Source organism: Lagenorhynchus albirostris, chromosome 3 (genome assembly GCF_949774975.1).
Source record: "Lagenorhynchus albirostris chromosome 3, mLagAlb1.1, whole genome shotgun sequence".
NCBI lineage: Eukaryota > Metazoa > Chordata > Mammalia > Artiodactyla > Delphinidae > Lagenorhynchus > Lagenorhynchus albirostris.
In genome coordinates this window covers 56,405,651-56,422,340 of record NC_083097.1, presented here as the reverse complement: position 1 = coordinate 56,422,340, position 16,690 = coordinate 56,405,651, and the positions used below count along the sequence as shown (strand labels likewise).

Sequence of the window (16,690 nt, the reverse complement as noted above, 5' to 3'; positions counted from 1 at the left end):
GGACAAGCACTTCTCCTTCTTCCTCATTCTGAGGTAGTGCAGAGCAGCATAGATAGAAAATTAGGACAGAGTCCTTAGCAGAGGTACCTCTCTAAGTTATGGAAACTCGTGTAAGAGGAACCTTGTGGCGATAATGATGGTTTTCATTTCCTATTCTTTGCTGAGCTACAGGTTGCCAGGAAAGCCCTGTCACACATTTGCATGCAGGTTAAATTTCTCAAAATCTGGGCCATAACAGCCTAGTCACAGTGGGGAATGTGAAACAAAGGCTCGAGCTTTGCTGCTGTGCCACTGTTGTCAGCAGGTAAATTTCTTTAGCAACTTGATGTGGTTCTATTGGATTTGACTGGAACCAGTCCAGTTGTGGGCTGACTACTCGTTAGTTGGCCTTCCTTCCTTTTTACTCATTATTTTGGACAAGGAGTCTGCTAGACAAGGTGAAGAAATAAAAGGCATAGTCATCATCATTAAACACTACAGGAGCTTCCAAAATAACCCTAGATAAACTCATCATGGACCAGCATCTTTTACTTTTCTATGTGCCATTGGAGATTTTGACACCAGGGATGAAAATGTGCTTTCCAAACGGTGTGGACTTTACCGAAAAGTGAGTCATCATGAGCATCGTGGTTCATTCTTTTCCCACTGTTGTCTTCATTAGGTGTACAATTTCCCTGATCACACATGCACACAATCTTTGACTTCTTACCCAGAGGTTTGATTGGGCATCTTCTAGTCGTCTATCAGTTTCCATGAATGAAAAAATGGGATCAATTTTAAAATAGATATTCCTCTCCTAGCTGCTATGGACAAAGGTAATTTGCTTGCCTCCACTTAAAACAAAGATGAAAGTGATGGGATAATATTACTAATTTTGTGGTAATAAGGATCTTCCAAACTATAATAGAGAATGAAAGATGAAGTCCTAGACTTGAACTTTAAACTCAGATCTGAAGGTCATCGTCAGGAGATACCTGAATATAGGGTCTGGAAACGTTGAACTGGCAAAAACACATTTGTTATTTATTGATTTATTTTTGCGGTATGCGGCCCTCTCACTGTTGTGGCCTCTCCCATTGCGGAGCACAGGCTCCAGACGCACAGGCTCAGCGGCCATGGCTCACGGGTCCAGCCACTCCGCGGCACGTGGGATCCTCCCAGACCGGGGCACGAACCCGCATCCCCTGCATCGGCAGGCGGACTCCCAACCACTGCGCCACCAGGGAAGCCCCATTTTGTTATTTTTAATCTGTCCTGTCTTCCAGGCAGAATGGATGCTTGCTAAATATCCTCTGTTGAATAAAGTGGGAAAGTTGAAACGTACCTTGAGTTGAGGTAAAAGACAGTTGTAGTTCGTTAATCCTGCCCATGCCCTACTTTGAGAGACTTAACTTGTGTCAAAGGCTCCATAAGCCGCTGGGCACGGAAGACATATTTGGGGAGCAAATGGGCAGCTCCAAAAGGCCTTGTTCCCTTTCTACAGAATATAGCCCAAGGGCAGCTGGTGAGGAAAACCGGTTTTTAGGCTTGTTGCTTGCTTTTCTCAACTTGGCCTATTCAGATCTTCTCCCTTGAAATAATAGTTTCTGCTAGGGAGAAAACAGGACTGAAAGCAAACCTCAAATTTCTCCTAAGTTCCAGTAAAGCAGGCTCCACTCTGAGTCAGTGAGTGAAAGAGTGAGAACACAGGAAGCCGAACTCCGTCACCAAAGAGCCCGAAAAAGGGACCTAAAATTTTTTTTTTCAAAGGGAGAAGCATTAACAAACTGATGGGGAAGACACAAAATAGAAGAACAGAGAAAGAAGAAAGAGGAAGTAGAATTCAGGAGGAAAAAAAAATCATGACATTGGTTTATTGAAAACTTAACAGAAGGCAAAATTGCACCCAGTCTCCTCCAGCCCAGCTTGCTTGTCAAAACTAACTCCAAGACAGGGGGACTCATTAGCTGTCTGTCTCAGAATCTTCAGAATGGAGCCAGGAGATGTGCTGTTCAGAGGTAGCAGTTGTGTGCTGTTTACCTTTGTTTCCCCCTCTGTATCTATCCAGGTGTTTCGCACATAAAAGGATTTCAACAGAGTGAAAGGATAGACAACTTATAAGTTGTGTCTACTGTTGCAGAGTGAAATGCGGAATTCAGATGGTTCGAGGGAACAAAAGATTTTAAAAACAGACCCGAATGGTCCATATGAATACAAGGTTTATACATTTGGGCCAGACCCATTGTCCACTGAGTTCAGCATTTTGACTCTAAGAAGGTAACAGAAGCTGTGGACTGCCAGGTGTGTAGGAGTCCAGAACTGCTGCTCATACCGACTGTTCACTGGCTAAGCGCTCAGCTCTCAGTGTTGTCAGGACACATCCTGCATGACTGAGTTTCATGCTACTGATTGTTTACTTGCAGTGAGTCAGGTGATGGTGAGATCCCCTCCACCAGGTGCAGTGCAGTAGAGCACTGCCTTCACATAGCCGTACCTCCACATCCAACCTCTGAATGGGATAAGAGGCTGCAGACACGGCATGTAGACAGACTTAGCTCTGGCCACTCCACTCCACACTCCTACAGGAGTTTGATCAAATGGCCATCAACCAGGTGTTTTGTGATTTTTTTTCAACCCCGTCAGTTGTTGTCAGATATCCAGTCCAACAGAATCTCCTCCAGGTACTTTTCGTGGTTCCTAGGAGTTACCTATTGAATACTCTTGAGCAAGGGCTCTGCCATTCTCCTCCTCCTGGGCTCTGGTCTCTGTCAGGGCTGTCTTTCACCGGAATCCCAACCTCAATCCTGTTATAATAATTAGTACTCTGTGAAGTCTAAATATACATTAAAGCTTCGTGATAATGGACTTGATTTTTGATGTATTCCTAGAAATGGGCAGTGATGAATACCAGAATACCAAATTCCCCCTCACCTAAGTGGAGAAAGTTCCAAGACATAGGACCTTTCTGATGGCAGCTGGAAGAGGTAGTCAGGTTGCATTCATCTGGTTGATTTGACTAGGGTGGAAAGACAATAGAAATAATTAAGAGCCTAATTCCTTTTCACTTCTCTCTCATAACCATGTGATTTTAGTAAATAAAGCAAACAGTTCATTGTTTTTCTTCTTAATATAGGAGGAAACTTTCCCAAGTGAGGCAAGGACCATCTTTTTTCCTTCATAAGGAGCTGAGTTGTATATTTTCTCATGAAACATCTAGTTGATGCAACACACACTTGCATTGGTATATTATCTGCAGAGGATCATCCTCTCTGTTTTCTTTCTTCTAAAAACATCCTTTCTACACTGGATAATTCTCAATCTGAGTGCAGGCTGTATCTTCTCTGAAGTCTATCTACAGCTACCTTTCCTGTCTAGCCTGCAGTGTGGACCTCTGTTCTCTCTGAATTCCAGAAATGGAAGATGCTTCTAAAAACTTGCACCTTTAAAAATAGTGACTCTGGGCGCCCTCTGCTGGCTACTCTAAGTTCTTCAGCTGCGTCCTGGCGACAGAGCAAAGCTTGAAGCTGGCCGGGGATCAACTGAAAAAGACTCAGACATACACACACACATTTATGTACGTGTGTGTGTGTGTGTGTGTGTGTAATATACGCATATATAACATGCATATCTATGTATATGTGTGTAAGCATGTATATTTTAACCTTTTTTGCTCAGAGGCCCCTTTGAGGTTCTGCTGAATCAACACTGCAAACCGCTTCGCCTGAAAAAGGGCACATATGCGCATGTGCGAACACACGCGCGCGCACGTGTACGTACAGTCGCCGTGAGAGCTGGAGTACAGAGACGGAGTTGAAAACGTGAGGTCTGGTGCCAGACTACGTGAGCTCAACCACTCCCTACTCTTATATCCATGGGCAGGTACCTTAACCCCTCTGAGCTTCCGTTTTCTCATCTGAGAAGTGGGGTAATAGTCCCACGTGGAGTTTTCCTGACGATTAAATAAGATACTGTATACAAAGTGCTTTAAACAGGATCTGACAAACGGTAAGTCTTATGTGTTAGAGTTTTTCTTTTATTTCTTGTATTTTATGAAGTTTAGCATACAAAGCATATGTTGTTGTTGTTGAATTCCCTGTCACCGGAGCAGCAAACTGTCAAAGAAGCGATTATGCTCATCTAAATTGGAAATGACATTTTCTCTGCTCTCTATTGTTTTATATGGGGGGGACAAACCCTATGGCCCAAAAGCCTCATGTTGAGTTGCCTGGTTCTCTCCTGGCTTCTCAGCGAGTGGCACTCGTGTTGAATTATCTTTGGATGTGCATGTGGCCATCCTGCCACCTGCTACAACCAGAACATACTCCTTAAACTACCTGATATTAATCCAGTAATTTTCAGCCATAAAAGTGAAGGTCACTTTCACCCTCTTGAACCCTAAGGGCTACATAATATGTCCCCCTGGGGTGAGTAGGACACACCATGAGGTTCTGCTGCTTGGTGGCCAGGCATGTGACTTGCATTCGTGAACTCAAACCAGATCCAGTTGTAGAGCAGTCAGTTGGTGGGGGGTTGTGCCTTCCTTCTTTGTGATGTCACTTGTAATTTGACAGGATGATCTTGCTGCCTGGGAGTGAGGGAGGTTGGGGGATTAAGTGATGTGGTGACGCTGGGCTGTTGTGGGTGAGCAGCTTGCCTGATTTGGGGTAGGAAAAAGGAATCAGCGAAGATGGTGGGTGTAAGCATCATTAATCTGGGCAGGCATTGCCCAGGCAGGCCTGCGGGTGACACACAGGAAACCCTGATGCCTTCTAGGCCCACTCGGGCTACTGGTGCATTTTCCTCTCAGAGCCTAATTAAATGAGGCCTTCTCCCGTCCCAGTTCACCCAGCTTTGGAGGTTTCAGCTGCAGGGCAGTGATTAGCAGCCAAGCGTGGGCTTTTTTCCCTCTGAGCCTCCTTTCCCCAACTCCACCTTTGATCACGGTGCTAACAGTGCCTCTGAGGCCCTTGGAGGCCCCAGCCCTCAGAAGAAGGGTCACCTGAGCGAGGTGGGCAGCTGGATGGATGCGTGGTCACTTCTGTCTCAGATTAGCTGAGGGCTGGGCAACAAGGCGGGGGAGGGGTGGGAATCCATGCGTCAGAGCTGGAAGGTAGAGGGGCTCGGCCAGTCTGTTAATGCACTGGTCGGCCCACGCGCCCTTCTCTGGGTCTGGGGTCTGTCATCTATAAAACTGGGACAGAAAGAGTGACCGGTTTGTGAGAACGTCGTGAAATACTTAAAGCATATTGTGGCAGATGGTCCATATTAACTAAAATCTGCCATTAATTAGTTCATTCTTTCAAAAAACATTAAGGCCCCATTGTATGTACAGTATTATGCTACATAGGCACTTTGGGGTCATATAAGACAAATGTAGAATACTTCGTCCTTCAGGAGACACTTGATATACTATAAGGTTCTGTAACAATACACGGCAACATACTTTCTGTGTCAAAATGAATGCCATAGACAACTGGTGCTATGCAAGACCAGAAAAGGTCCTCCTCTTATGTGTGTGTGTGTGTGTGTGTGTGTGTGTGTGTGCATGCATGTGTGCACATACACCACTTACTCTCTATGCCCCCAGGCTAATCATTTATCCCAATTGTGATCATGGGGTCATTTGCACTGTCATCCAATTAATGTCTGTTCCTCCTGTAGAATGCAGGCTCCATGAGAACAGAGGGCATTTTTAATCCCCTTGTTCTTAACTCCCTGTTAATGAATAAAAAATATTTCAATCAGAATTACACCAATATCATTCAGTTTTTGTTCAGAAGATATTTTTGAGGTAACGCCATTTAAGCCAACTTAATTCTGTGATCCATTTTCTATGCAGTAGAGTCAAACCATTTCCTTTGTAAAAATCTTTTGATTTTTACTTTTCTGAACTGTTTCCACTGAGATCCATTCACAGTGATTTGGTGCACCACACATTTTTTATGCATAATGCATATCAAATTTTACTAATGATAGCTTCTTCCATTGTGATTTTTTAAATGGCTACTTTATCTACTGAGTTTAATTTCCCCAAGTCAAATTTGTAGACAGAAGTGTTATAACGTAACCTGAATCTTGGGTTAGTTTTGTCAAGCCCTGTACTATTTTGCCATCTGTTTATATGGATATGTGAATCTGAAAACACTAAATAGATACACTTTTCACTGATCTTAAATCATAATGCCCTGGGACTCCTGATTCATTGAGTCCAGTGGAGGGGTTGGGGTTGGTTGACATCAGAGGGAGGGTCCTTATGAGTAGAGACAAATGGCAGTGGCACAGAGCTCAGAAGTGGGTGCAAGCAGATACTGGCTCAGGAGTCCAGGGACAAGGCCACGCTTCCCTGCTCTTCCCTCCTCACAGCAGAGACCAGAGAGGACCCAGAGATTGCCTCTGAAGCCTGAGCTTCCCATGCACATGAAGAAGCACAGGCTTCCTCTCACACAGTGGTGAAAAGCACAGTCTCCAGACTAGCAACAGCAGCAGCTGAGAATGTACTAGAAATGCATTCTTGGGCCCTACCCCATATCTACGGATTCAGAAACTCTGGAGCTGGGGCCCAGCCTTCTGGGTTTGAACAAGCTCTCCAGCTGACTCTCGTGCTTGCTAAAGTTTGACAACCACAGCTTTATCCCCAGCTGTCCTCGTGGCTATGAAAATGGGTAAGAGGAAGATATCCAGAAAGATCAAACATTTATCTAAAACAAAGCTTAAAAAATATCCTTCAAGCAAGATCAAGTCTCCCATGAATTCCTCTCTTGGGTTCTCAATATAACCAGAAAATGAATAAGAAATTTTTGTTCACTTGCAAAGAAATAGAGAAATCTACAGTTTTGCCTACCTGAATTGTAGCAGATAAATCTTTACCACCCCATTATAATTTCCCAGTGATATTCATTATGAATTAGTTCAAATTTGTATTAATTTCTTGGGTCATCATCAACAAAACTGTTAGCAAAAATGGCCCAGGGTTGGTCTATTTCACTACCGAGTCTATTTTTGGTAGGATTTTGATCAATCTGTAATGAGTACTATCTACAGAAGCTAAGAGCAAATGACTAGGCCAAAAGGTCCTTAAGTTCATGGCAGGATAAAAACATTCTGCTTTGGGAAAGGAATATGGTCAGTCTTTACCCTGTGGCAACTTAAGGGCCTTTCATAGTGCCTTGTCCTTTGTAGATGCTCAATATGGAGTTGGTAAATGAATGAATGGAGAATCCATATGGGTTCTACAGCTTGAGAATGGCCTATGGAAGAGGTGACACGCGTTGGGTAGAAAAGGGTGGGCAGAGAAAGAGTGAGGGCATTTTAGGTGGGAGGAGACAAGGATACATAGTGGGCTGAGCAAAAGCGTGGAGTGGGGTCTAAATGAGAAGTGTCTGGGACTGAGCGGATGGCATTGGAGAAGAAACGCTATTCCCAGGGGGATCATGATGACAGCCATTGTCATTACATAATGTAAATGAGGTCGTAGTTAAATGAGTACTCGTCCTCTGATACGTTCCCTACCGCGCTAGGTACAGGGCACACAGTGGAGAACAAGATAGAGGTGGCACCCGAGTCTAGTAAAAAAGTGAAAACAGGCAACGACGGGAGTATACGTGTGTTGATGAGTGAATTACAGGGGAAGGTCGGTAGCTCCCCTAACCTGGCTGGGATCCGGTGGATCCAGAAGTCTTCCCAGGTGAAAAGATGTCTAAGTTACGACCCAAAAGACGTGTAGGAGGGAAGAAGAGGTGCGCGGCAGGGTGGGGCTGGATGGGCAAACCGAGGGCCAGATTCGGACATGTTAGAGTCTGAGCTCTACCCAGAGGGATGTGAGGAGGTTTTAAACAGGGCAGAGGACAAATTTGTTTTGGAAACCTCACTCTGGCTTCAGTAGAGAGAAGAGCTGAAAGACAGATGATTGATGGATGATGGTGACTTTAATTAGGGAAGTAACAGTGAACGGGAAAGGACAAGTTTAAAGAGCTTGCTGGAAAAAATGATCTGTGGTGGCTTAAAACATGTCCATAAATTCTTTGACGTCACCACCACCGAGAGGTGGAATGTATGCTCCCTCCCTTGAATCTGGATGGGCCTGTGACTTGAGTGGAAGTGATGCTATGCAACTTCTGAGAATAGGTCATGAAAGGTGACAAAGCTTCTGCCTGTCTGGGGACACTCACTCCCTGGTACCAGGTACTGTGCTGTCAGGGAGCCACGTGTGGATGTGCAGGCCCCAGCCTCAGCTGAGGTCCTAGAATCCAGTGCCAGAAGCATTAAGGGAAGAAGTCGTTGAGGTGACTGCCTGGCTGAGCTCAGTCTAATGAAATGATTGGTCTTGTTTTAAGCCACTAATTTCTGGAGTATTTTTGACACAGCAGTAGATAACCAGACCACTACCCTTATATCACCCAATTAAGGAGACATCTTTTTGTCTGTTTTTCATACTGTGCTGTACTCATCATAGTTTTTGGCTTCTGTAGCAACATTTACACTAAATGAAAACAATCTACAAAGGCACATAGAGTTGGGGAGTAAGATGTTCCGTCCGTCAAATATTCCCATTAACAGAGTAAGTACACGCTTTAGGCAAATTACCGTAGAGTATGTAGATGCTTTAGGCAAATTATGGATCGCAGAGAAACACCATTTTTCAAAGAAACTGCCAAGTTTTAAAGAATGAAATGGTCACTATATACTGAGCATACTTCGATGGTTTTCTCTTTGCCTTTAGAATCGTCTGTTATTTTGAGGTGAACGTTATGCACATTCATTACCTCATGACTAAGTTGCCCCTCAGTAAGACTTCTGGGAACAGGTCAAAGAGCCCGGTTTTGCAGTCCGCCGAGACGCACAGCCGGCAGCTGCTCGGAGCAGCAGGGCTTGGGAAGGTCATGGCTGCTATTTATTGCTCACGATCTTTTTTTTTTTGCTAATGAATAGTTGTTAGCTAACAACCAAGGCCACATTCACCCAGGGCATAATAGCCGTTTGAATGCTCTCTGTGAATGCTGGAGAAGATAAAAGATAAGTTGAGGGACAGGAAGCATGCCCTATTATTCCCTAAGACTTTGAAGGTAGAGAAATTTAAATCCTTTTTTTTTTCTTTTGCAAAACACCAGACACACATAAGATGTAATTAAGATTCTATGAGGCAGAGAATTTTCTTTAAATGAAGCTTATGCTTCACAGGACATAGGCTAAAGAAATTCTTTTGATATTTCTGAACAGGAGGAAGAACTCATTTGTTTACGTAATTCTTCAACTAGGTGCGAACACTCTGAATGCTACTGACAGTAATAACAAGAGTTAATGTTTATATAGCATTTTCTTTGTGCCAGGTAGTGTTCAGCTTGCTTTGCATTTATTACCTCATTCTGTCCACAGTAAGTCCACGAGGTGGTATTACTATTATCCCTGTTTAACAGATGAGGAGATTGACGGGAGCCCATGGCCACACAGTAAGTCAAGGAGCTCTTAGTGCTCTATCTCTGAAGAGAATCTCCTGTTTCTTCTCTGAGGAGACATCGTGTGGTGCAGTGGGAAGGGAATGAGACTAGGAATCTGGATTTTAATCTCAGCTCCACCAATTTGGACAGGACATTTTCCTTGACCTGAGGAGGAGACTTAGAAGGTTCCTCCTACTCTAGAACTTCTGGTTCTATGAATAACAGTAAACTTAGAGTTATCTCCGGGTTTTGAAACAGCACTGGATAAGGAGTCTGCAGCACTCCAGGCAGACAGCTGGGAGGCTTCACCATCATGTGGGCCCTCAGAAAGACAAGGCAAAACGAACCCCCCCAGGTGCTGGCCTTCAAACCATCAAGAGGCAGATCCTTACGAGGAAGCTCTGACCTGCTGTCATGACATATTTATTTATAAAAGATAAAACATCCAAAGAGAGAAAAGAGAAAATCATTAACAAACGAGACGAACTATAGGACCAAATATTTATGACCTATATAGAAAACGAAGGAATACAGAGAGCGTTATGTGGTTTTTATTGGCATTTATTTTGAAAAGCACGTGGATTGCCCATGACCAAAGTGGTAACCATTCAAATTTTGGTTTATTATCAGTTCTGAGAGTTAAATTCTGGTTTTGTTTGTTCTGCTGAGAAAACAACAAGTTTTCTCAGGAACCTTTTAATTTCTCTGATTTTTGAGAAAACTTGACCCTACTGAACGCTGAATGAAAATTTCAAATCAATATGGAGATTCACACAGGCACTATTATTTTACAGATGAAAAACTGAGGGCTCAAGTATCTTGTCTAGGGTCACAGGTAAATGATGACAGAAGCAGTGAGAAAATCCTGGGCTATTTCCCAGCATGGTAGAGTAGGGTTTCAGACCACGATTCCCCTGAAAATTAGCTGGAGGTGGCCACTTATAGTGAAATTCCCTCCTGTTAGTGCTTATTGGGTGCCCCTGGAGACCGTGACCGTGTTCCTTCAAGCATCCTCAGCCCTTCACAAGGGGAAGCCTCCTTCCCGCGGGAGCCCGAGCTTTCTGCTTGCCTGTATCTAGATCTTCCTGGTGGCACAACATATGAACGTCTCAAGGCAGCACGCCAGTGCTCAATGATTTTGGAAATTTAAGGAGACCAAGTGTTAGTATACTGTACACTGGAGTACGATGCCCGATTTCTTAGGAAGCCAATAATTCACTAGAAGCAGGCCCCCTCCAACTCAGACCCACGGATGGTTTGAACTCAGGGTTACTCAGCCCACAGGGACTGGCTGAGCGGCTGGAAGGTCCGACGGCTGACTGTCCTCTTGTTTAATAGCACCGTGTGGGATTTCCTGTCACTGGGGGTGTGGCAGAGCAGAGCATCCAAAGTGTAAGTGGTGACCTGGCCATTTATGTGCAGTTTCCCATACAGCTCATCAAATGTGGCCAAAAGAGCGGGCACATCCTTCACTTTTTCCCTCACTTTGACCAGCTGAAAAAAAAGCAAGAAGAGTAGATTGTTATATCTCTGCAAGATTTCTTCCTTGTTCTTTTTATCCTCCAAGAAGCAGAGATATAAATGCAAAAAAAAAAAAAAAAAAAAGAGTGTGCACCTAAAGTGGTAAAAACCAGGGTGCTGGGGCACACAGAGGTATAACTAACTATAAGGGATTCCATAAGCTATAAACAACATTCAGGATTAGTACTTAAAAATCACCCCTGGTATTTTATAAAAGGGGGGGTTCAAGTGGACCATACTATACGATGAAACATACCAGGGAAAGGAGGTCAAACAGCATGGAATCAAGTGTGTCCAATTTAATGATCAGAGCAGGAGGCAGGGTCAAATGATGTAGGGCTTTCTAGCTCATGGTAAGTTTTCTGGAATTTATTCTAAAAGCCATCAGAAGGTCCAAACTGGGACATGATCTGATTTCGATTTAAAAAGCTATGTGGAGAACTGGAGGGTACAAGAATGTGGAGACTAATCTAGGGGCCCCCATCATAGGCCAGATGAGAGCAGGTGATGGTTTAGACTGGGAAAGGTATAGAAAAGATGGAGAAGTAGATATATATGAAGTATATTTTGGAGATTAAACTGAAAGGATTTATTGTTGAAGGGGAGAGGAAAAGGGAGGCATCAAAGACATCTTCGCAATTTGGGCTTTAGTAACCTGGAGATGGGGGGTGTCATTAACTGAGATGGGGAAGATGGCAGGATGAGATTTGGAGAGGGAAAATCAAGAGTTCTGTTTTGGACAAGATTGAGATGTCTGTGAAACATCTAGGCAGACATGTCCAGAGGTTATTGGCTACACAATTATGAGGCATGGGGGCGAGGTCTAGACCAGAGGTATAAATATTAGCATCACAAGTGTATGAATGGTATTTAATTCTACAAAAATGAGTGAGCTCAAAATTAGAATGTGAATGTGAGTCTATCACATATACACAGGTTGTGTAGTATAACACAAACCTGCACACCTTCTTTTCAAACAAGGGCTCCCCACTGAACCTTCTGGTAAAGTTTAAACACTTCTAACATTCTTAAAAAGAATAGCTTGTTTATTCCTCATGTTCAGGGTGAGATGCAGCAGCATATGGCTTTCAAAAGAAGCAAAGCAGGTGAGCCAAGCTGGAGGTAACCTTGCTCTCACTGCAGATACTACCTCAGTTCTTTTTTTTCTTTTTTCTTTCTTTCTTTTTTTAACTACCTCAGTTCTCTTAAATCACTACAAAAATAAATATTAAATGGTATCACTAGGACCATCCTACAATTGAAGCAGAAAACAGTTGGTACGACATTGTTTGTTAATTGAGTTTTAAAAAAGAAGTCAATAAGGAAACAGTTCACGTTGGAGTGGTTTCCGTCACGGTGCTGCAGAAAAGTCCGCAGTTCTTTTCACCATTCCTCTAGGGGCACAACAGCACCTTCTCACCACACATTAAACATGTCCAGTAACTGGTGGCATAAACACTAAATAGAGCATTTGTAAAATGCAGAGTTTTACAACATAAGACTCCACATTGCAATCTCACAAAGATATTCAGAACTAGCTCAAAAGCTGCTGGGGTTTTAGGGATCAGTTCACTTCTCAACAAGCAGTTCCCTGGGTAGCCTCACAGCAACCAGGGGATACACTGAACTAGAGGGTGAGCTTTCTAAGTAAATCAGCCTTATAGGTTTTGGGCGGGGGGAGAATCAGATAAAAACAATGAGTCTTTTTCAGTGTGAAGTTTGGATGCTTTAGTCGCATAATCCAGGCAACATATTGATGGGCCAGGTCTAAGGAAGGATTAACATCAGTGCTAGTGAGAAAGCAGAAGTTGTGTCAGTGCTGCGCACACATGCACATGATCGTGTGCTTTCAAACCAGTTTACATTTCTAGTTCCCCTACTTTTCTGAACACACTCCCAAAAGGTTCAGGTCGCTCACAACCTACACAGAGCTAAGACCTCAAATAGAAAGAAGCTTTAAATTTAATCATAACCAGTTAGTTTCCCGACAAGCTCCCTTTACACAGCCTTCAGGTAGGAGTGAGGAATGGGACTGGGCTGGGAAGGCCACAGTGCGGCAGAGGTGGGGAGCTGCCACCTGCCCTCTGCTGCCAACCTGCCATCTCAGGTGCTAGCCGGAACCCAGCTGGGACTGTGCTACCAAAGGCCAGGGAAAAGGGAGAAAAGCTGGGAGAGGACCGACAACCAGGCCCCTTGGTTAGTCAAAATGACTATACCAGTATCATTACTAACAATATGATCACTGCCAATAATTTATGATTTCCTCACAGTCTTTTTTCCCTGTAGGTTATATATGACTAGTGATGTACAAATCACTAAATTTCGAATGACTTACAATAATTCCTCTTTATGTGCTTAAGCCATCAGTATGGCATAAGGTTCATTTGTTTCATTTTACTTTCAAGTTTTAGAAATTGCTTCTTTCTCTTCATTTTTATTTAACTTTATTTTATAATTTTGCGAAGCATTTATATGGTTCCATTAGTTGGTCTATTCAGGAGCTAAAACCACAGTTCTAATTAGAAAAGCTTTAATATGGTTTCATATCTGGCAGGTCTAGCACCTCTTCTTTCACAGAGTTTTCCCAGCTATTCTTGCTAGTTTGCTCTTTCTACTAAACCTTAACTACAGAAAAAAACCTAATGGTATTTTTATTGAAATGTTACATTATCACATTAACTTGGGCAGAACTGACTTTATGAGGTTGAGTCTTCCTATCTAAACACCCAGTAGGTCTTTCTTTTTAACATCTTTATTGCAGTATAATCGCTTTACAATGGTGTGTTAGTTTCTGCTGTATAACAAAGTGAATTGGCTATACACATACATATATCCCCATATCTCCTCTCTCTTGCGCCTCCCTCCCACCCTCCCTATCCCACCCCTCTAGGCCAGTATGTCTTTTTCCTTGTTTAGGTAGGGGAGATTTTCTTTTTGTTAAGATGAGAGATACTATAGCCTACTGTTTGCCTATGGGGATGATCCACAGGGAAGACTAGCAATAGTGATGATGTTCAAAAGAAGGTGACTGCAACTTCTGGGCTGATGCCCTGGGCTGGCTGGGGGTGGGGATGGGCTCCCAGGCTCTAGAGAGGTGCCTACAGTCACCACAGCTTCAGGAGGGAAGGCTGAGCAGAGAGAGAGGGGGGCAAGGAGGCTGTTGGTGCCGCAGCGGTCCTCCTCTAATCGCTTGTTTCCTCTGTGAAACAGGAAGCAAGGTCATCAGCTGAGAGGAGTAGGGAGAAGGAATTGGATGCTTAAGGAGAAAGGAAAAAGGAAAAGAAGAGGGCCGACACCCATGAAGACAGTGTGGGGAAAAGAACCATGTAAAAGGAACAAGTTTTCCTAGAATTTCAGAGGAAATTCTCTTGTGTTAGAGGAACAAAGTCTGCACCCACACATAGAAATCTAGCCACAGGAACCACAGAGAGGTTGCCGGATTGGACAGTCTCTTTAAAGAGGTGGCCTACAGGATGAAGGTATCAAGTGGACAGTTTCAGGGGTGTTCTTGCACCTTTACAGGATTTCTGTGGAAGCCGCCTACTCACCACTTCTTCTGAGAACACAGGTTTTTTCACAAATCTTGACAGATTCCCCTCTGTAGCATCCTTTAGTGTGTCTATTAGGCTTTTCAACATGTTTGACTGGATGTGGATCATAAGCTGAAGAAAAAGAAGAAACAAGAAAAACAAGATTGAGCTAGTGATCAACACTGAGACATGTACCCCGTGAGGTAAGCCTACATTTATAGGCATCGACCCTGCTTTAATGCCACTTCCTAATTCATTTGCTTGCTCAAGTTCAAAGGTGCTTTGAATGAATGGCCACCAACCAAAACTTGTTTTCCAATAGCTAATCAAAACACCACCACTTCAAAGCTTGCTAACAGGCAGAAATGGAGAGAACATGGATTTTGGAGTCTGACATACTTGGGTCAGAGTCTTGGCACTGGCAATTACAGCCAAGTGACTCTCGCCAGGTATTTAATCTCTTTCAGTATCTTTATTTGTGAAATGAGGAAAATACCTTTACATCTCACATTCTGAATTACTGTGAACATTAAATGAAATATCAGCACGCAGGAGGTCCTCAACAAACATTACTTTTAGATTCTTCCCTATTTCCTCTAGATTCAGAGGATATGACAATCAGACAATCTCATAAGACTGGCTCTGGGTCAAAAGATACCTTTATCTTTTTATTTTTCTGGTTAGGAAATTGCAGGCATACAGATTGTTCAAGTATAAAGTGGAAGCCGGTTAAAGTCTTAATGAGGCACTCCTATTTATACTACAGCTATCAAAACTGGGTGCTTGTACTTGGCTTTCAAAATGATACCACTAACTACCTTCCATCAGATACAATTAACATAAGGGAAAAAAAGAACACATTTCCCCCGCACCCCAATTACCAGTGTTCACTAGTCTAATTTGAAAAATACAGCAAAGTTTAAAGAAAATAACTCAGAATTCACCAACTAATGTTAACCATTGTTTACAATCTCATGTATTATCTTCCAAGTATATGAATCCCCCCCACCCCCCAATTTGATTCTGCTTTTTGGTCAATTATTATAAAGTGAACATTTTCTCACAGCATCAAGAAGTTTTAGGAAAAAATAAAACCTCATTTTTAATGATGAATGCATAGCAATCCATCATATAAATCAAATAAAGCAATACCATACTTTATTATATCAATAGATGTCATACATTTTAAAAAATTGTTACTTTCTTAGACTTGATTCGCAGAAGTGAAATTACAAAATCGAAGGGTGTAAACATTTTTAAGCCTCTTGATCTTTAGGAAGGATAGTTTTTCTGGGAGAGATATTCCTTTCTTATACCAAATCAACTAAGTCCTCTTAACAGTCCATTTTATAACATTGTATGTTTGTTGAGCAGGTGATCAGGATGAGGGGTTATCTTTGGTCCTGAAGAACAGAATGAAATGGCCCCAAGTAGCCTAACTCCAAAAGCCCTGATCTAAGTTGAGTTCTAGAGCACAGGCAAAACCCTTTGTAGGGAGAGAACGTTTCGTGGGTCTCTCACAGTCAGGCAGAGGCACTGACTGTCTTTAGTCCCGAGTGTATTTTCAAGGATGTTTGTGCAGCCAGCAGCCTGGGAAGACAGACCGTGTCTCATCCAAAGCAGAGGGCAGGTATGCTTACTGTCCAATTTAAGAGATTTGGGTTCCCCAAGTTCACAGCTCCTCTCTTAAAATATAATCCCCTGTGTGTGCAAGAAGCATATAGACCTCTTCATGTCGCTCTGTGGGAACTGGGCTCAAGAAACTGCTGCAAAAATGCTAATCCGCTGGCTACTGCTATTGCTGTGAGTAATAAACTGTCCTTCTTCTCTCGGTGTCTTGTGTTCTCCACCAGCATCCACAAAACTGTGGCAGGTTAACTCGTTAGCTCAGAAGTGGGGTAAAATCTCCAAGTCTTAATAGTTCTTAACAGTTTTGTTAGTAAAAACCAATCCCAATTTGGTCGGCAGTGGTCGGTCCTATCAAGGGCAAGGAGAAGTCTACCTTGTTGATGCCATATCTGCAGTGCCTGGCACCACGTAGACCCTCAACGAGAAATGAGAAAGGGAGTGTAGGTCGCCTAGCAATTTACAGGGATAAACCTCCCGGACCTCATGCTAGAAACTATTAATGATGTGCTTCTGAAAGATTTCAACTTTTCTTCCTAATTTTTCCCAGTTTCTCTCCTGCCTCCAGCAACTAACCCTGATTCAGTGGGGATTTCAAGA

General features: G+C 43.1%; 1 protein-coding gene across 5 annotated transcripts in view; it reads right to left on the bottom strand.

Moving 5' to 3' along the window:
- Positions 1-1,885: 1,885 nt before the first annotated feature.
- Positions 1,886-16,690, bottom strand: part of PTCD2 (pentatricopeptide repeat domain 2) — a 36,373-nt gene continuing 21,568 nt past the window's right edge. For 3 of the 5 annotated variants that reach the window (XM_060143097.1, XM_060143098.1, XM_060143099.1), the window contains 2 exons: positions 14,483-14,596; positions 9,821-10,907 (listed from right to left, as the gene is read on the bottom strand). In XM_060143097.1, coding sequence (XP_059999080.1) covers positions 10,683-10,907; positions 14,483-14,596 — 339 coding nt within the window. In that variant the 3' untranslated portion in view covers positions 9,821-10,682. Of the gene's footprint in view, positions 2,996-4,418; positions 5,695-9,820; positions 10,908-14,482; positions 14,597-16,690 lie in introns of those variants that run through there. The other 2 variants (XR_009539494.1, XR_009539495.1) reach the window with 2 other exon arrangements.